Source organism: Clinocottus analis, unplaced genomic scaffold (assembly GCF_023055335.1).
Source record: "Clinocottus analis isolate CAN_PGR_092001 unplaced genomic scaffold, fCliAna1.0.p SCAF_3, whole genome shotgun sequence".
NCBI classification, from domain to species: Eukaryota; Metazoa; Chordata; class Actinopteri; order Perciformes; family Cottidae; genus Clinocottus; species Clinocottus analis.
Window position 1 is genome coordinate 10,220,574 of NW_027176042.1, and position 21,242 is coordinate 10,241,815.

The 21,242-nt window shown below is 41.9% G+C and overlaps 1 protein-coding gene across 2 annotated transcripts in view; it reads right to left on the minus strand.

Moving 5' to 3' along the window:
* Positions 1 to 10,140: 10,140 nt before the first annotated feature.
* LOC137796986 (chemokine-like protein TAFA-1) overlaps positions 10,141 to 21,242 on the minus strand; it is a 100,674-nt gene continuing 89,572 nt past the window's right edge. The window contains exons 4-6 of one of the 2 annotated variants that reach the window (XM_068595293.1): positions 18,855 to 18,979; positions 16,358 to 16,449; positions 10,141 to 11,508 (exon numbers count right to left, since the gene is read on the minus strand). In XM_068595293.1, coding sequence (XP_068451394.1) covers positions 16,423 to 16,449; positions 18,855 to 18,979 — 152 coding nt within the window. In that variant the 3' untranslated portion in view covers positions 10,141 to 11,508; positions 16,358 to 16,422. Of the gene's footprint in view, positions 11,509 to 13,922; positions 15,157 to 16,357; positions 16,450 to 18,854; positions 18,980 to 21,242 lie in introns of those variants that run through there. The other variant, XM_068595295.1, reaches the window with a different exon arrangement.

The window sequence follows — 21,242 nt, forward strand, 5'->3', positions numbered from 1 at the left end:
AGCCACCCCTTCTTTTGTCCATGTGCAGTATGTTGCTTGCCTTAAAGATGTATGTTAAAGACCAGCAATTGATTCACTTTATACAAAAGCAATGAGTGCTTTTCATGTTTTCCAATTCAGTTCAGTTTTTATTCCTCAGTGAGAAAAGTCCAGTCTGTGTTGGCTTGAACAAGTGTACTGAACACCTTATGATGTGTTGAAAGTTCTTCTCTTTAAGAGAAGAGTAAAGATCCAGAAGTGATCCTGACTTAAAGTGCTCTGCCATAGTGGATCAGACCGCGGGGTCAGACGCCCAGGTCTGAACAACGCCGTCTGGAAAGATTTAAAGTGCAGCACCTGTGTGCGGCAGTGATAAGCCTTCTCCCTCCCCTCTCTTCCCAATGCAAAAGATGCAGTTAACGCATCAAATCAAACAACTAACGCTGTTAAAGGATTGAGAAGTTAACATGTTTTTAACGCCCAGCCGTAGTATTTATATATACGTATAAAAATGTTGCTGCTTCTGCATGCATTTCCTAGAGCACATGCAGGCAATGCAATGACACGAACACCTGCACATAGGCTAAATTAATTTGAATTCTCTCGAGATATGAATAGACGTGTTGCTTGCCTCCGCTTCACCTGGAGAGAGCAGGAGATGAACTGTGTCACATCACAATGACAGCACAGCAATAGACCTACATACTCTTTAAACCCCTCCCTTGCTTTACCCCGTCGTCACCTCCAATAAGATAATATTCCGGTCAACACTTGCTTATTTATGGAGGTGTTGAGTCCAATTACTCAGTGATAACAATAATGTGACATTAGAGACATTGATTAACTTCCAGTCAATCCTGTCAGTGACTTTGTCACAAGGCTATCTATCCAAAGTCCCCTTTAATCTGATCGCTTCATGTGGATCACGAGTGGATTCTCGTTCCTCTCTGAGCGCCCACTATTCATGTTTTATTAATGTCATATGCTGTCGAACTGGGCTCTCCTAACCGACTCACCAAGTCATCCCTTTCCTTGTCACAAATCAAATTAGCCCAGGCTGTGATTAATCATCAGGCGAAGCACCCAGTGAAAGAGGGCTGGCACCTTATTAATTTTCTTAATTACATCTTGTATTAGGTTTCAGAATCGTCCCGTCTAATTATGTCGCCTTTGACTCCCAACTCTTTCAACCTGGCTACACAAATTATTTGTGCAACTATGAGTATTTAAATGGATTTCATTTATATGGGGGTGTGATTAACGTAATGAAGGGGGGGTTGCTTCAGGTGTGAGGTTTTTAGTTGTTTCATGTCCAAACACACTATGACTGAAACAGGCATGTTTGAGACAGTGCTGGAAATTCATTATTCAAATCTTGACTTTTAAGTTATAATACTTGTGCTATTTAATAGGATTTTTTTCAGATTAGAGAAATGTGTATATATATTGAATAAAATCACTTTTATACCATATTTTGATCTTCATAATAAGTATGAACATCCAGCATGACATGAGCCAGATTCCCCAAAAATGCCTCCTCGAGCGGTCCCCGAGTTTTTCAAACTGTATGGTTCAGGAACTTAACAGCCCACATACAAATAAGACACCTTTTTGGAAAGATTAGGACATAAGGAGTCGGAATCTGTAACACAAATCACAATGACAATCAAAGCATTTGTCTGTTAGGAAGGAGTTTCAGTTTGTCGTTCGGGTCAAAAATGGAGAAAAAAAGGATTTATTTTATGGAAAACATTGTCTGATTGGGGTATGCTGGGACTTAAAATGGAGCTTCCACACTTGCTGTGTGACTTGGTTTTAGAACTGTGGGCCAACCAGGAAGGCTTCAAGAGGTCAGAAGGGTCTGTTGGCGAAAGCAAAAAAAGCTCTGGCCGTTTTGTGACTTTACAGGCACTAAAAGGGGGATAATTAAGTTCATGTTTTTAAAAACAAGATTTTTTTTTAACGTTTTTAAATATAGCTTGAGCTTAAAAAGGTTTTAATGGATGTAATTGCATTATCACTCATATGGACACTGGCTAACAGCATATTGCTGTTTAGCATGCGGTAATACAAATGTCTAACTGATGCAGCGCAGACCTGTGCTTCTGGGTTGAGAAAAAATTATGAATCAGCCAAATGATCATCACATTTCGCAGAAGCTCATGGATAGGCTCGCAGAGCTTTGCTGCCACTGTCATTATTTGTGTTTAGAAGGCAATTCTGTAGGTGCTGTAATGAAAAAGAGAGATTATGTGGCTGAGTGCACACACCCTGCCTATGAATCATAGTAGAAAGACTCTGCTGTTTAATCGATGACACAGTCCCAGCATTCATTTACTAAGTTGTTCATTTGAGCAGTGAGTTTGAATAGTTTTCGCTCTGAGCAGCTAAGGGAAATGCACTGCCAGTGTTATATGAAATGAGAGCAGTGGCAGGGGACATCCCCGTACCGGCCGGCAGCGTAGCCCACTGTATCTGGAGATCACAGTTTCACTCCAGCTGAACCTTTTCATATTAAAGCTTCGCTTTACTGGAAATTACTCCAGCTCACAGGACTGCCGACATATGTCCTGGATGGCTCCAGTGAAGCATGGCTGTTGCTGCTGTAATGCACCAAGATGCACAGCGTAATAGGCAAGCAGTAGCTTTCATGCCAGGGGTCATTTGAGTTGGTCATTTGATGGAGCAGCTCAAGATAAAGGTGGTCAGTGGAAAGGTGGAAATATGAACCCCAAGCTCCATCACTGGGTCACAATGACACAGGGCATCAGGGCAAATCATGAATGTGTGAGGCTTTAAGACGAAACACAAACAAATTAAACACCTGGAGCATCATGTTGAACACAAGACTAAACACAAAGAACAATCACTTGTTTTGTCATCCTACTTTGGAGCATCTTCAATGAATATTGATATTAACTGTAAAATACATTTTGTGAAATAATTGCTGGTTGATTTCTTACTTCACACTCTTCGTACATACGCAGCATTTTCAAAGCTTATTGCAACACAAGCAGGCATTGCTTAATATGAGTGGAGACAGAGAAAGCTGATTACCTCTTGATGAACAAGTATTAAAGATAACTATTATTATAATATTTCAGTGCCTTGATTGAGTTTGTGAGTTTAGTGAAGGGTAGGATAGTTAACATTGGGACAGCCAACAGAAGTGCAAATACTAAAATGCTTCTTAGGTCACCTGGTTGCAAATGTCGGCCAATTTTCCACCTCTCATGTTAGCTTTGAAGGGTATATTTGAAGAATTTGTTTTTGGCAGGTGTGATGTAAAGGGCTGTAGGGACATTGGGTATTCTCTTGCATGTGGGCGAGTGTAACAAGTTGTGACTGTGAAAGTGCTACAAGTAGACTTTGAATATGAAACTTTATGAGCTAATGATGAGACGTCCTACTGGACTGCATCTATCCAGAGGGCTGTCAACCATTTCTGCCTAATAGATCCATGAGGGAGAAAGAGTGAACTGGGCTCTTTCTGTTTAGCATTCTGTGTGTTTCACGTTGATTCTTATGCATCCGTGTGCTTACAAATAATACTACTACTAAGGATTATCACCATTCCAATTAAAGCCATGTGTAAACATATAACACAAAGGAACATGTTATGTATAGAGCTGCAGCAATAGATTTTAATGACATGGGTCTTTGTGTTCCTTAGGACACATTGTGATGCACAGCAGCTGGTTTTTTTAAAAAGAAAGAAAAAAGCCAGCAGGCCTTTTTTTATATGGTTCGCCTGTCTGGTTGCACTCATCAATGTGGCCTGACGAACAAAATGCATTGTGCTGACGGCTCGTGCAGTAGTATCTCACTTTCAATGTGGATCAATGGCCACTGCCTTGAGACACAGACACCATTCTATTTGGGATGATAGCTTGGGGAAAAACAAGATGGGGAAGGTAATACAAAATAGAAATACCCTGGACAGTCATACCCAGACACTGTCATGGGAATAACATCTAAATTGATTTCTTCACAATGCTCATGTTAACATTCCATTTTAGCAGCAAGGTTTTCTACACTGGCTACTTAAAGGAAGGAGCGCTGCCCGTCCGCGTGCTTGTGTCTCTGTCAGCTTGTTGCTGGGTTATGGTGATTCGCTAAACAGTGATTTGCTGCTGTGAGTTATATGCAGTTAGGGCCTGGATAGGACATTATGGTGAAGTCACACTAAATCCTGGGTTGATAGCCTCAACTATATTGCAAAACAACTACATGTCACACACGCTTGTCTCTTTTGCTTATGCGAGGAAACGCCTGCTTGTGTTCTTGGCACTGTATGGACTGCATGCATGGCACTCGGATTTCACCTGCCTCAGTGAAATGATCGCGTTGAATCTTAATGAGGCGTGCTTTGGCCCTCCAGGGTAGGTCTGTCTCCTTCTGGTCCAAAGAGTGTGTCCTTCACTAAACATGCTAGCTTGCCCTTGTGCCTCTCATTTGCATACCAGAGAACTGAGCAGCTCATGAGCTGAGGGTGGAATTGGGTGAAGCGGTTCCATCCTGCAACTATTAGACAATCACCTTTACCATTAACCCGGACTAAAGACTCTGCAGAGAGTTGCTCCTAACTCTTTTGCATCAGTGTGGCAGTAGGCCATTAATTCATTTGTACATAGATATAATAAATTAAACGCAGGTAGGGCAGTGAACACTACAATGTACTGCAGGTAACAGTCCAAAAGTATAAATAATCAATGTTGATGAAGCTGAACCCTCTCAAGTGGTATCACCTCATTTCATTTTTAGATCAATTTGCGGAGGTGAAAGGTACACGAGACAGAGCCGAGTAATGAATGAACACAGCCATTCATCTTAACAGGGGTTATGTGGGAAAAAAAGTGACAGTTTAAATTCATTAAATTCAATTTTTCCGCTTCTTATTTCAGTACGTCAAAGAGTCTTGACACATTATTGTGTGGTCTGAGCAGGCAGTCCCTTGCCAAATCAAACAGAAGTATTGTTATTGCATAAGTAGTGTTTTTTGGATAATTTCCTTCAAATTCATAATGGCTATTTTTATAATTTTATTTATTTTCTTATTTAACTTAAATGTTGCATTTTTCATAATTTGTTTTAGCAAATCCTGTTCTTGAACACATGAAAGGTCAAGGACACCGTTTATGTAGATTTGGGTGTTTCTCACAATGCCGCTGCCCAAAGAAACGAAGGAGCGGTCACCATCGTGACAACGCGCTCGTTCGTCAGTGTCAGACTTTGTTGCTATCTTTATTGGCGTTATTGGGGTGGACTTGGCAAGCCCCACTATAAAACATCACGTCTGTGTTATTTAACAATTGAATAAAAAAACATTGTGTGATTTTCACTTTGGTGTTTTTATCTAAATATGCATAAATGCTTTCCTTGTTAATAGTCCCTAAACTGTGGTCATAGCGCCATCATGATACACAACCAAACTATGATACCAATTTATTAATGGCTGTGATTATAACTCTGGACTGAATGTTGTGGTCTGTCAGAGACCTGATCGTGTGCTCATGCTTTACAGTTTGCCTTAGTGATTTACATCTGTACCGTTAGGACAGCGATCAAGTGAGAGGAAGTTACATTCACCAACACCACACCTCCCTGTGTTTCTTTTACACCTTCACAAGGATTATTTCTGACCAACATTAACGGTTTTATCTTCAAATTATTGTTCGACATCTCAGCATACATATTGCTTGATAATGTTAGCGAAACAAAGTGCAAATGCTAGCGATAGATAGAGGTAATAAATTCCACTTCCCATGTTTTTTTTCAATCTAAATATTTGTTGTGAATTTAGTTAAAATCTGTATTTTGTTGAACACAAAGTCATGTATACAACCACAATAAAACAACATCCTAATAATCCCATGTTGAGGGTGTTGACAATACAATATGAAATTGAATGTTCATTCCAAAAACCTCAATAGTTTTAAATGGGCTCTTTTTACATTTGGTACAGCCCTAATAAATTAAATATTTACTTCTTTTTTTTAGCCCATTTATTTAGGCCCTCTCTGTTTGTGTTTCTTTTGCCTGGTGGGCCATCAACAGACACTCGTCAACAGACATTTCGTTGGTTATTGATGCGCTTCGGTGCATTTCGTAAGCGTGAATAAGCCGTTCTCTGCTGGAGCGCTGACTCCAAGAGTTCTCTCTCTTTTACTTTATCCTGATGCGCTTTTGGGCATTTTGTGAATAAGCTTTTCTCTCAGTCTTTGGGGGCAATTGTTGTGTTGCTTGTCTAACTAACTACTGTCGACTATGTTTTCGATTATATGTAACAACGCTTGCATAGACGTATCCATATGACACACTGACCACGTCACATCCAACTCTGGACCTAACCTTTCTGCTGGCAATCATGTGGGAGTCACACGCAATTAAATGTGAACTATTGCGATTCTGTGATAAACCAGTTATGACTTGAGAGTGTTATCAAAAAGCAATATTGGTTAAACATGTGCTCACATTTCAGAATAAAGAGTACGGATTAGGAAACACAGGTTACTCAGGCCTGACAGAGAGTGAAAGAGAGATCCATGAACCCGGTGGCATGCCACAACTTTTCAGTCTGTGTGTAGGCAAGACAAATGCTCAAGTTTTTCTTTCCATGGACACAACTTTAGAAAAGTTCACTGCATCATACTGTGTGGGCAGGTATGGACTGACGGCAAGCGTCTTTGTCTCTGGCAGGCAGCCTGAAGGCCAGGCTGCTGTTGTGAACTCTCCATACAAACTTGGAGAGACAACATGAAATGTCATCTGACCTCCACTAAAAAAGATGCCAGTACAATCTGTTCCTGGTTATTATCAGATATGTGCACATAACAAATACTAATATGCCAATAGGAGAAAATAGTTTCTAACCCAATTTAAATGATTCATGCAGCATGATGATTTTATAAACATAATGGGAAAGAACACTATCTAACATATAGTATATACCAGCGGTGCCCACACTTTTTTGGCTCGCGAGCTACTTTTAAAATGACCCAAAAATCTACCTACATTAACAAAACTATAAATTAACAAATCTGAGCCTATTGCTGATTGACAATAGGGTTCGAGATGAGCCAGTTCTGTGCAGAATCGAAAAGATAACTACTAACTATCGAAAAGATAACTATTATTATAATATATCAGTGCATATATATATATATATATATATATATATATATATATATATATATATATATATATATATATATATATATATATATATATTAAAGTCTATTTTTCTTTAATGCCACGCGATGCACCCGCACTACCTTCTCAATCGTCCAGCCGATCACGATCAACCTATTGGGCACCTCTGCTATATACCCATATACATACTCTGAAAACACACCTCATGATTAAATGCTATGATGTAATGTGATGCAATATTAGAACCCAACAGTGTTTGGATTGGATTACATTGCACTGTGGTCAGGATATGTGGGAAAAACACATGCACCTAATGGTTTTCACATTTCATGTAAGTGTTTTTCAAGACCGCAAGGTGCCGAGCCTCCTCATCCTGTTGTGTGATGCTCCCATTCTGGCAGTAGCAGACCTTCACCATACATCCCTGAGTGCCACCATATAACGGTCATGAACACAAAAGACCATTTCTATAGATGTATATAATAATAGGTATAGTTGGAGGGTGGAGAGACTAAATCTATGTGATTTCTAAAAATATACCCAGTATGCTTGTATACCCTCCTCAGCTCTTTTCTCTACCTGATGCTTTTTTCTTCTTTTTTTCTCCGGTCTTTCAGCCAACAACTGGGCGCATGTGTGTTGACGTCGATCCAGCTGTGTGGAAACACCGCGATGAAACAAGCTCTCTGTTTAACGGGAAAGCGTTGCGTCTGAGAGCTCCCAGTCAGGCTGGTCCGTCATTACCTTGGTGTCGCTGGTTGGAGCCTACTTGCTGCACTTTGGGTAGAAACGTGAGGGGAGATGAGTTGAGGAAAACGGTAAAGCAGCAGCAGAGAAAATAATTGTCATTATCGCGGCGGCTGACCATCAGACTGCAGAGTCATTTTAAGCTGACGACTATATTGGTGGTTGACGGTTATGGCGCATTGTCTTGGGACTATAACAGTGATGTAGTGTGCCCATCAGTGTGTCTGTTCATTTGTTGCAAACACTGACGCATAGGAGCAGGGCACTGGTGTGTTTCACTGTGGGTTGTGTGCTGCTTAGTTACAGACCTTTGAGAGGAAGCAGCTGCAGGCTGATCTTTATCACTTTCTAGTTAGTTTGTTAGCTGTAACTGTGTTCATTGACATGTCACTCTCCCATTTTCTAATGTCCAATGATTAAAGCGATCAATCACAGGTTGGTTTTTTTTCATTGGGAAATGGGTCTTTTGGCAGTGAAGCTCGAATTCCCTGAAGAGCTGTCTTTGAGACTAAGTTTGAGTGTCATGATGATTTTAAGATGCTCTCCTACTCCTGTGTCTCTCCAGCTCCTGTGGATTTTAATTGTAAAGCCGACATTTACAGTGACTCATGCCCATTATGACTCTAATTATACACTCCAAAGACCCCACAGGTAAGCAGCGTGCCCTTTCAACGGATTATAGTTTTCTATTGAAAATGATTGAAGACTATGTGACAAAGTGCAATGATGAGGAAGTGCTGTCAAAGAGGAGCGGAAGCTTTTACGAAAATCTCCCAAAATGTAACCAGGCATTTTATATGTCTATGTGCAGAGCAAAAGTTCTTGTTTCACTTGAGATACCCTTGGAAGTTACTGATGCCAGTTTTCTAAACAACAGCCTGACGTCTCCTGCACACGTCTTGGCTGTGTGAAAAAGGTTGTCCTTGCTGTCGGGCGTTGATTAGCCGTCCGGCAGGATGCGGACATGGCTGTCTCTGTGTCTCGGTGGGAGGTCGGCAGGACTTGATGGATGTCTCTCTTTTAGGATTGCACAGCACCGTTGAGAGGGAGGAGGACCTGGTCCCTGTTATCTATTCACGCTGTGCTCCTTTCTGCTCTGCCTAAAATGGAGCAGGACCTCCCTCCACAGCACGACGCCATCGTTTCTGGATAGAGCAAAGGAGTGCATAAAAGAGAATAAGAAAAAGCACCGCTTCCATTTCTGATCCCAAAGCACCTTTTAAGCAAAAATCCATTTAGAGCTCGCATAAGCAGGCAAAGAAAAAAAATCCCTTGATTTTCTACACAGGCACTGAATTTGAGGATAATCTTCACGGTACGGCGTTGCGGGACACCTGTCGCAGACTCTGGTTACCCTAAGAATACATTTACAACATGGTAAAACTGACAAATACAAAAATACTCACATGCATTCATTTACAGCAACAAAAAACACCCTGAGACACTTTTGCGTGCACAGACACACAGACACACACACACACACACACACACACACACACACACACACACACACACACAGACACAGACACACACACACACAAACTTATTTCCTGACTCATTTTCTTTCACACAAGCTCAAAAAGACTGCAGGACAGTGCATCCTATTAGATATGAGAAAACAAAGACGGGAGCGGCTCATTGAGGAGGAAAAACACGCTATTGCTCCATCTCCCTTTGCATATTCCTTCACGTCTCTGGCAAGACCGCCGGGAGATTGATGCGTCTGTCTTTTTCATACCTTCTGTGACTGCTCATCGCGGCGCCGGGCTCCACGAAACTAGCCAAATTCCTAAATGATGAATGTACACTAGTGCGTCCGCTGGGAGGGGAGACGAATCTCATATCAGCCGAGAGGGGAGGCTGATATTGAAAATCATTTGGAAGTTTGCCTGCCACGATATTGGAAATCTTTATTCTAATTGCATGAATGAATAGAATGTGCTGTTCTGATAAATCATCTGTGCCACAGAGGGAATTGTATAAATGAAGCATCACAGATTTGTTTGTGTGCTTACTGCATGTGTGTCTACCGGTAAGTCATCTTCACACTCCCCTCGTGCTGTTGTTGATTGTTTGTTTACTCAAGCAAAGGCTCTGTTCACAGTGTTAACATATCATATAAATGAAACTCTGACAAGCTCTTCCACCCACATATTACAACATATCAAATTGTCATAAGGGAGTATTTTTCAAAATACCAGTTACAATATGAAGAAAAGAGAGACAGCGTAGTCATATAGAAAACCATTTTTATTTCTCATAAGGCTGTCCTGTAATGTACTTAAATCTACTGGGGGATAATTGTATGTTTCTCGATAGCGGCTATACTTTCTCACTGTCGTTTTAAATACATCATCTCTCTCTGGCGCGTGAGAGTGCGATCAACACGACAAACACAGTCAAGCAGTCGCCCATGACCACTTTCCACAGCAGAAATAGACAATAACTGTCCGTTTATGCTCCAAGTTCTTCTGCTGCTGTTTTATGTCCCTACTGTGTCTGAGTGGTAAGCTCAGGGCTTGCTGTTAGTGCTGCTTTCTTTTGTGAGGCAGTTCTATACAGTGTTTTCCTCATCTTCACAGAAACTACAAGCTTTTTCTGGCTTAACCAAGGACATCTGCTCAGTGGCGAAAGTGACCAATACTTATTTTTATGACTCTGCTTTTATCCAAAGCAGTCATATACTGCAAAGCAGTCCTATACACACCATATTGTGACAACAGCGGCCTCTGGATAAGTATATTCAGTGGCTGATCAATATTCCACCATGGGGCTCAAGCTCCGAATAGAGTCTTTAATATATTTATCAGCTTCTTGGATCTGTCATCTTATATATGATGTATTTATATATGTTTTTATACACAAAGTATCTTACACACAAAGAAAAGAAGTGCTCATGAATTTACATCGGGCATGCCCACGAATAAAAGTCCAAACGTCTTTCGCAAAGGTCGAAGATGAAACCACAAGGACGCCAAAGCCACTCAAAAACTTTTCATGGACTCCTTTTAGGCCGCTAGTCGTCTCTGTCACTGACAATCCAGTGTTGTCAGAGCAAGGCTGTCCAGCTGCGGCAATGAGTCCAACGCGAATGCCTTCCGCACAGAAATAAAAGGAAATCAAGGAAAACCCTCAGACCTCCACGTTTGCCCTCGGTTCTGTGCATCCAGTATGTTCAGGTCCATGTAGGCTCCGAAACCAGTTTACCTTGACGCAGTCCGAATGTCTTCAAATAACGTTTTAACAACCGCAAAATAACCCCTGCTAAGCTGTTTCAGTTTGTGAGCGGGGGGATGGAGGGAGGGAAACAGAGAGAGAGAGAGAGAGAGAGAGAGAGAGAGAGCGAGAGAGAGAGCGCGGGTCGGAGGCTGGCCACAGCTGTGTGGAAGAGAGTCACCAACATGGGGCTCATTGATCAAACAGGGGATTAGTCTGGTTTCAAATCCTTGGCACCACGCGAGCAAAGCTGTTTTATCTGGGTGGATATCCTTTCTGTGGTCCCAGGTAATCCAGTCAGTAGACGAGGGTGTAATAGTTTTAGTCCGTTCGGTGGGAAGAGAAAGGGTATGAAGGGAAGAGCCTGGCACGCAGCCCTGCAACGGGAGCTCTCTGTTAGGTCCTGGGATGAATCTGCAACACAGAGGAGGAAGAGGAGAGGAGAAAAAACACACATGCACTTAGATAGAACAAAGGCATACAAGTGTGCGAGGATTACACCCAGAGGAATTGCTACGTTCGTGTGTTTCAAAAACGTGGGGAGTCTTTTGAACTGTGGGGGCTTTGCACAGCCGCGCCTCACCTCCTGTTTCCCGCTGTTGCTAAAAACAGACAGTTTACCCGTGAGGAAACGGCACCGAAAACAGAGATGTGTTTGGCATTTATAGATAGAGCGGATGTATCAGGGAAGCTCTTTGTACGAAACCCCCCTGGTGTGTTTCCATGTTGTGTATGTCACAATTTGATATGACTTCATCTCAGACCATTTTAGTCAACACGTCCCCCCCCACCCTCTTCCTTCCCCACCCTCCCTCATTTGCACCTACAAACCAAGCAAGCCAATCATAGCTGAGTATTTACTCGAAGGCAATAAAATCCCTTTGGTTTTGCTGAATGGGATCAGGGCTCCCACTGTGAAGTCTGAGTTTTTTTTTTGTTTAACCTTGAGACTGCTATTGAATGTCCTACTTTCCAGCAACCTGAATAAAAATGATGTGCACGATGTCTACAACATTGGAGTCCCTCTTGCCCTCTTTTTACCGTCTAGGCGAAAAAAAAGCTACGACAGAATACTTCTTCACCTCACCGTCAACACATTTTCCCGTTTAGTATTTGACAGTGAAGAAGTCTGAAGTTCCCTGCACATCGCAGGTCCTATTAGAAATCCCATAATCCTGTTCAATTAAGAAATACAGTGGTGACATTTCCTGTCGGTTTGGCAGGTGGTAGCCAGGTGTGTGAATTTGATTGCGAAGGATGCTGCTCGGGAATTTCAGAGCTCCAATTTGCTGGACATGCTGGCAAGATAGCCAAATGATTTTATCGACTGTTTTCTCTGGATAGAATGGTGTGCACCTGTATTTTTCTCCTGTGTTCGGTGTGTCCTTTTCAGACTATTCAGAGAACAATCAGGAAAGCAGAAGACTCGCTGGCATCTTAATATGGGTTCAATTTAGCGTCAGCGCTGAGTGTCTGAAAACATAATGCGGTGCGGTTGTTGTGTTGACAGACTGTATTGTGTTTGATTTGACAGAATCATTTGAGACACTACAAAAAGTCTTAATTTCGGCAAGCCATTTTGGTCTTAAATCTGTTTATTTTCCAATGGGTTGCACTTGTTTCAACAGGTTTTAGGAAAATCAATAAGGAATCTTTTTAAATCAAGTGTTATTTGCAGCTCTGCTTTCTCCTTCTTAAAGGTGAGCATGTTTTCAGTCCTCTTTGTTGTCAGGGCCATTAGTCAATATTTGTAAAACCTGTTTAAATATTTTCAAAACATTTCTTTGTTAATTAAGGAGTGTAGTTCGGTCATAGGTCAAGGTCCAAGTATTAGTTCTGGTCTAGATCTAGGAATTTTAACATTTAACTTATTTTAACATCCACTTCTGCACTTAATAAAATAAGAAAAGTGTCTTCTAGTTTCAATCCAAATGTATTTCAATAAGCACGTGTAAAAGAGAGCTCCTCTAATTATCTATTTCATAAGGTATTTTGATGTTTTAGAAATATTTTAGTTTCTAAAATAACACATTTACAGGATTGCACAGGTGTGATTGTGCTGAGTACTTTGTCGGCTTATTTTGTTTGAGGACATGAAAGAAGGGAAACATCACTGGAAATAAAAGGAACACCAATGGCAGATTCTTTTTATTTTGGAGAAAAATCTTTTTTGAAGGCCAAATGACTTGTTAAGACGGATGTCAAAAGGAGCTGTCTCACAGCTACATGTTAAGGAAACACTTAGCAGAACTGACGTTTTCTCCCTTGCCGACTACGTCTCGCCTATTTAAGGTTACGCTGCAGCTGTTCCTTTGTATGCTCTAAATAACTTCACAGTCTCAGATTTAACGTGTTGATTTCACCTCCAGCTCTTGTTACGGTGTCTTTCTCTGAGCAGATTCCCCCCCCCCCCCCCCCTCCCCAATGATCCTTAAACAAATGAATCCTCAGGGCTCATCTGTATCATCTGCTATAGGACGACATATCAAAACGTTGTAGCAGAGAATGACCTCTGTCAGCAGGTTAGACATTACGGCTCATTCTCCATCTCAGACCCAATCCACCAGAGGTTTGTTAGTGGGAGAAGAGGGGTTGTATGCAAATGCTGTCATTTCAACCTACACATGTTCGTGTGTGTGTGTGTGTGTGTGTGTGTGTGTGTGTTGTGTGACTATAAGTGCCCTCTGTTCTTTTTTTGTCCTCTGTCTCTTTAAATGAACAGTGCTTGCAGGTAGCGGCGGTCTGCTCAAGGATTTGCTGCCGAACCTATCTTTGCTGGCAACTAAGCTGGCTGCATTCTAATTTGCCGGCCGCATTAAATTGCAATTTACTCAGACTTCAGTTAGTAAAAAGGGGCCAAGGACAACTGCCTTAGTAAAATAACTAAGTGCAAACACGGCCTCCCCTTTCCTCCTTTCTTGTTTTGTGCTGAACAAATTAATCATGCCAGCTGAAAAACCCTCCTCAAACCACACGAAAGAGCACCCTCTAAAAAACAAAAGACTCAAGACAACAAAATACATCAAGATCCATTTAATGTGACATTGACAATGAGAAAATAAAATGGCTATAGGGTAATGAGTTTCACTCCTCCTCCCCTTAAACCTGTACAAAAAGTCATAAGTGGGACAATCTGACCCTTCTCAGAAGCTCGGTGTCGTACATCTCGAACTATGCAATGCTGTTGACCATTTGTGTGTGTGCTTTTATGTTTTTCATGGGGATGACATTGTACAGGACTGCAGGAGGAGGAGAGGTGCTGTCAAGCACAGTGATGGAACAGATGATTTCTCAGTGAAGTTGAACTGTGTGTGGCATGGCCGCTCGGAGTTCATTTTGATCAACTGCAGAGTGTCATCTACCGATTTGACAAATTAGATGCCAATGTGTCTGCTGGCAGGTCACTTTTGCTCTGAAACTGTCTCACAGATGGGCAACATCCTGTCACAGTGTGCTATTCTGTTTGAAAAACTATGGGACACGCAGGTCTCTGAACAGCAAGCTAATCATGTTGGACTAGTTGATTGGGACCCACTGTGAAGTGTGAACGTATCCACTTAGGTCCAATGCTTTGCACTCACTAATCTGAACAATTACATATTCCATAGTGTTCAGCTGTGGCTGCATACAGTTAAAACACCTCCCGTACATGTTATGTTGCAGTGTTAAGTAACTAAAGAAAAGCCATTAAAATGCATTGGATGTCTGATGTGGGCTGTGTTACGACATCCCCGCCTTGATGACAAATTCATATTCACTCTAGCACACTAACAGTGAGGTTATCGTGGGAACATAATTCTTCTCACTATCATCAAAAGCAGCAGAGAAAAGATGCTTTCATTCCAGCTAACTCGTTCTGCCTGTCTCTCTTAAGGTGTCTAACTGTTTGGAGGGAGCAGGAATGGTTTGATCTATTTAGCGAGTGGAGCGGGTAATGCAGATCTATGGTGGGCAAGTGTTTTTTGGAAGGTGCTCCCCCAGTCTCACTCTCACTGTGACTTCCACAAACAAAAGGGCCTGCCTTGTCTGCTGCTACAGAACAGGCAATGAAGGGCTCCCTCTCTGAAAGACATAGAGAAAGAAAAGAAGAAACAAGGGTGTCAGGCACTGGCTTAGCTTGGTGTCTGACTTTGCATGCCATTTTTTTTTTATTGTTCGTTAATTATGTTGATGGAATATGTCGTCTGAGTGTGTATGTGAGTGTGTGTGGGCCCACTGACACTTTTCAGAGCAAAATGAAACTCGCAGGTAAAATGAAATGGCGGAGATTTCCAAACACAAACAATGTTGTGTTGTGCGCTTTCTGGCTTGTGACATACCAAATGCGTCAATTTGGCCTGAGAAGCAGGTGATTGAGGATTGTTGATTAAAAAAAGAAAAGAAAACGGGCGCAGAGTGCAGGATAAAAGGCCTTTCATGTAGCCTCGGTGGCTTTAGTGTGTGCTGATAGCTGCTTCAACGAGACCCCCGGAGGGGGATCGGGATATCAAGTGGCCTCTGATAAGAAGCCACATGACGTAAAAAGGGAAGAGGGCCTGCCCGGGGGGCCCGCGCACATGTGGGAGTGTACACAAACATACACACACACAAACAAACAGACATATCAAACACATGCGTTCATAGACACGTAAAATCACGCGCGCACGCACACACACACACACACACACACACACACACACACACACACACACACACACACACACACAAGCAAGTAGCATGTCACAGATTAGTGCCTAATGGGATTGGCAGAGCAGAGTAAGTCACTGTAATCAAGCCCACACAGTGGCCGATAGCAAAAACAGGACATGGAACAAAGGAGGCAATGAAAGGAGGAGCGACTGATCCTGCCATTACACTGTTCACTGACAGCAGGGTTCTGCTGAGGGGTGGACCTGGCTCTGTGTGTGTGTGATTTTACTCCCTCAATGTGCTGCTGCAGCACATGCGTGTTTACCCGTATTTTAGTCAACGTGACACCGTTTCTGTATGAAAATGCAGCAACTTCCTTTTTTTATTCATGCGTGCTGGATGATAAATATTTACAGTGGGTGGCGGTGCGCTCAGTATTTGTGTCACGCCTGCCTAATCATGCACAGCATGTAAACACACACTTGATTATTTCGCACTGAGTATTTGGGTTAAGGAGAAGTCATTGAACATGAGCTGGCCCCACTCCTGCCGCCCCAACACTCAAGTGCAGAACAGTGATGTGTGAGAGAGACGGGAAAACAAAAACAAAGAACAGCTTGAGAAAAAGACTAACCTTTACAGAAGCAAGAATGCAGCTCAATTTCTGTTGACCCATCCTCTGCATTTTGCTTCCGGAAGCTAAAAAGGGGAGTATGGCTGGGTATTCTGCAAAGAGAGGGTCAAGAAAAAAGGACACGTGTGTATTGGGTAGAAAAGCAGCTTGCGGCCTGACCTTTTTGCCCTCTTTAGGTTTTGATAATATCAGACGAAAGCCATTTCACTCATAGCTATGTTATAAAGCTCCTCCTTCGTTCATGTGCAGAACTGTACAATATTGGTTTGTATTCTAACCTGTTTCATGAAGACAATCTCATTTCCACTTCATTGAAATTTGTGCAAAGGACTTATTTGAGAATTAGAGATGCATTCTTTAGGAGATAATCAAGTACGACACGCATCACCTTGACAGGATAGCAAGAGCTCTTTTCCATCAACTTATCTCTGAACATTTTAGGCCCGTGGTGGCTGTGAAGTGGCCCAGTGAAAGCTTTATGTCTATCTGCGGACATATAAATCTGCAGAACAGCCTTGGGAGGCCTCGTGTGGTCTAACCTTCACTGGCTGTTTACCTGTTTTCGATCATCACTTAAATCTCTGCGTCTATTCTCAGTCATTTTCACCAAGCTCTAAGAGAAAACTGGCGTATGCTGATTGTGAGCAAGTGTGTACGTGTGTATGTGTGTGTGTGTGCGTATGTGTGTTTTTTGGGGAGGGTCAATTAAATGAAAACAAATCAGGTGATCAACCTGTCGCAGGGTGCTGAACTGCTTCCTTCAAGGACTTAACTCCCTTCATTATTTTTGCATGCCCCATTCGGAGACGGTTTACGGAGCCAGAAGGCAGCGGAGAAGCAGAGTGGCAGTTAACTTTATCTCTGAGAGGAGTGTGGCCCGAGGCAGAGCCCACCTGTTTGTTTACTGTCTGCTTTATGTTTGTTCTCTACTACTATGGGCCTTTAGATAGGTTGCTTACATTAAACAGAGTCCACCGTGTTATACAGATGCTCTGTGCTCTTTCTGAGTACAGTATGACGCCTTTTTCACCACACGTTTGACACTGTGCATCAGTGGTGCAACGGATCACAAAACTCTCGGTTCAGGTTGTATCACGGATCGGAGTCACAGATTGGATCAGGACAAAAGATAAAAAAAGGGAGCAATTATAACTTTTAGAGATCCTGCTTTTTTTGGTAATACTAATTGTGGATTATTGCCGATCTATATTGTTGTTTGATTATACATCTGCTCTACAGGACTCCAGACTATTTAGCTTCGCCATTGTTCCGAAAATGATTTAAATGATGATGCTTGATTTAAAATGATTTTAAAAAATACTAGTAGTTTTAATGATGTAGCATAAGAAGCTTAGTGCTACTTTACAATGTAGTATAAGCAGCTTAGTGCTACTTTACAAAAGTCGTAATTCCCTCTCTAATATCTATTTATGTTGTGAAAACATCTCCTGCTGATATGTTCAGCGATTGTACATCAGAGATTGGTGAACAGAAAGCTTCAATGCGAATGTTCTGATTGTATATTTGATTGAATATTGGCTGATAACAATCGTCATTAAAACTTTATTTCACACTGTGATGATTAACGTTAAACTGAGTAATTCATCCGCGGTACACGTGCGTGCCAAACCGCCAGCGCGGATCCGTACCGAACACGGATCATCAGTGCTCCGTTACACCACTACTGTGCATGTTTAATTGTTAAATGGCGGAAGGTAATTTAAAAATTAAGGAGGCAGTTGGCAGAAAGGCTTTGCTAAAGCATTTATTAAAATGATGTAAATCTAGTTAACTCTAAGGGGGTTGACTCGATTGGCATATGGACGTATGGACATATACTGTGGGAAAATAGGTGCTGCTGTGCACATGTGCATCTTCCTCTGCATCTTCCTCTCCTTTTTCTCTGTAGTAAGCGTTTGAAAAGTGTCACGGGCAGAGACTAAGAAAGCAGAGAAAAGGCAAACGCACGTTTACATGTTCTAATTTAAGAACGAACGCAATGGACAGAAATAACAGACAGAAATAACTTCCGTCTGTTTGTGATGGATCAAGGTATCCAGCTGCCCGGTCATACATCAGCTGACAGGAAGTGAACATGGACCCAAGCTGTTGCTGAGCAAAGCAATTCTGTTTAAGCGTTTTTTAAAGTATCCGGAATAGTTCATACCATCAGTCAGAGACAGCCAAACGTGAATGTGACTGAAACTGAGCAATATTTCATCAAATATAAGAATTCACGGTACGTGTTGATTCTGTTGTATAAAAAGCTGTTAAATATGCTTTTTTTAATCTAATTAATACTCAGATAATCAAAATAACAATTGTCAGATTAGTTGGATTATCCAAATAGTTGTTAGTTGCAGCCCTAGTGTGTGTCTGGGTAAAATGGGTACACAGGACCGTCACATGCGTGCATTTTCACATGTACACGTGCATCTGTGCATTGGCCGTGGGTGTCTGCATTTAAATGCATTTGTAAGTGTGTGTGAGGTCTCACTCTTGTGGTCTTGATTTTGTTCCCAGAGGAGCACATCCATCCAGAGTTGTCGGGCAGAGTCTTACACTCCTCTCCCTCCAGACATGGCTCCATCTCACACCACCATTTCCCAATCACAATGGAGGCTGTCGGAGGGAACAGAGAGGAAACAGAGCAGGTTAGTTTATCACACAGACACACGTGCATGGACACAGTCATGTGTGTATGCACACACGGATACACATCATGATAATACTATAATAACGAACAAAAGGAAAATAAACAGAGTGGGAAAAGAAAAGTATAGAATTTAGTAGAAGAAGACCTAAAGGCAAAGTTAAGAGACATAATTACAGAAGAACCTTAAATGAGGATTAAATGTGAAATAAACAATGATACTATTAAAAAAAACAATGAACCGAAGTTTAAAGAATCGTCACAAATAGTTGAATCCTCTCACGCAAACACCATTTTGTTAGCCGATCGCTTTTACACAGACACACTTGTATACGTATGTGCAGACACACACAAGCACCCACACGCTGTATCACGAGCAACAGGAGGGACGGCTCTAAATGGATCTTTTTCCTCTTCTTTGGCCTCAGAGCAGTTGTATCGTTGCTGCACGGGTACTTTTGCTGTCGACAATAATGTCTTACCAACAGAAATTAATCATTATTTTGTTTTGATATAGCTACATGCAGGGGAGCAATCTCGTTTTTAATCAAAACTAATTGCCTCTCATTAACTTCAACTGAATTCTTCCTCCAGCTATGTGACAAAAACAAATATGTTCTCATCAAGATCTCCCTCCTCTCTTCTTTCTGCAATCACATCTCTCTCTGAGGTTAGTTTGCGTGTGTGTGTTCCTAAAAAAAAAGTGTGATGATCGCAAAAAAAACCAACACATTTCATGATATGCAAGTCCATATGTACAACATGAGGAAATTGTGCTGTATTCAAAATGAAGGGCTGTATTTCTTGTGACAGTATGTATATCAAGTGAGCTTAAAAGCCCTGTAGCTAGGAATGCATTTAATATGGTTTTCTTGTGTTTCATTCTTTTTGTTAAATCCAGTTGCCTTACAGAGGAAATGATTCTTTGAATTAAATCATGGAGCTCAAATCTAAACCATTTTTAAATGTCAAGTTCTAATTCATTTATTGATGTATGAAGAACCTTTTTTTTAGTTTTTCACACTCCTCTGTATGAGGCTTCTGACAGCAAAAGTTAAATGTTTGAAGCATATTTAGATAACTCATCCTCCCCCACCCAAACTGAATTTTAGGGGCATTTTCTAACCATTTCCTGTTAACACAAAGAGGACATGCAAGTGAAATGAATGTGTGAATGCAATTACTTAAAGCGGTGTCATTCCATTTTCCAAACCCATTTTTTTTTAACCAACTCGAAAACTATCATTTCCCCTCCAGCCTGTGTTGCCAAGGTTACAGGCCAACCACCAATCACTTGTGAGTGCAAGCGACATGCCGTCTCCAACTGATGAAAGAAAGAAGACCGTTAAAGTGCAGTCCCTCAAAGCACAGAGCATGCTGCGGCTCCGTGTGAACAGAGACACGCGCGCGCACACACACACACACACACGCACACACACACACACACACACACACACACACACACACACACACACACACACGTATACCACGCTGGACACAGAACGACGCCCCGCTGCTGCTCAGTGAACTCGATGTATTTCTTGACGTCATCCCTCGCGGTTCCCTCCATGAGCCCGAGGTCTCAACGCCACAATGAGAGCATCCCCTAACGGGCTGCGAACCCGCCCTTTGGCTCCCCCCATGGCTGTTTACCTTATCCACTAATTACCACACGTTGGTCCATCATCCACTGAGCGCTCTCTTTCCTTGCTCCCTCCCCCTCTGTCTTCGTCCAGGAGTTGAATGTGCATTTCACAGCGTTAATCATGTTTACACTCCGATGTGGTTTAATTGCAGGACGTCCACGGCAGCAAAGGCTTGAGGAGATGTGGGTAATGGGGTCACCCCTCTTAGTCGATTAGTCAACCAATCAGGGCTCGTGGTCTCAGTCGACTAACATTTATTCAGTCCAAAAGTAAATTATTTAAGCTTATTCACAAGAAACCTATGAGAAACACACAAGATTTAACCTTTAAGCCTCTGTGTGATTCTTTGTGGAGAAAGTTGCGGTTTCACTCGACTGAGAATTGCTTTGGTTGACAGCCCTTGTTTAATTCTTAGCTCCAGCAAGTGAGGATGCTGTGCCGCGACACAGCCACTCTGTTTAGTGCCTTCTTCTCGCTACAGAGCGGGGAACTTTTTTTCTATTATATCACCCACTGAGGAGGCTTAATATTCAACAATGTGAATGCAGAATCCACTTGAAATTGAAATTGGTAAAGTGATACCTGC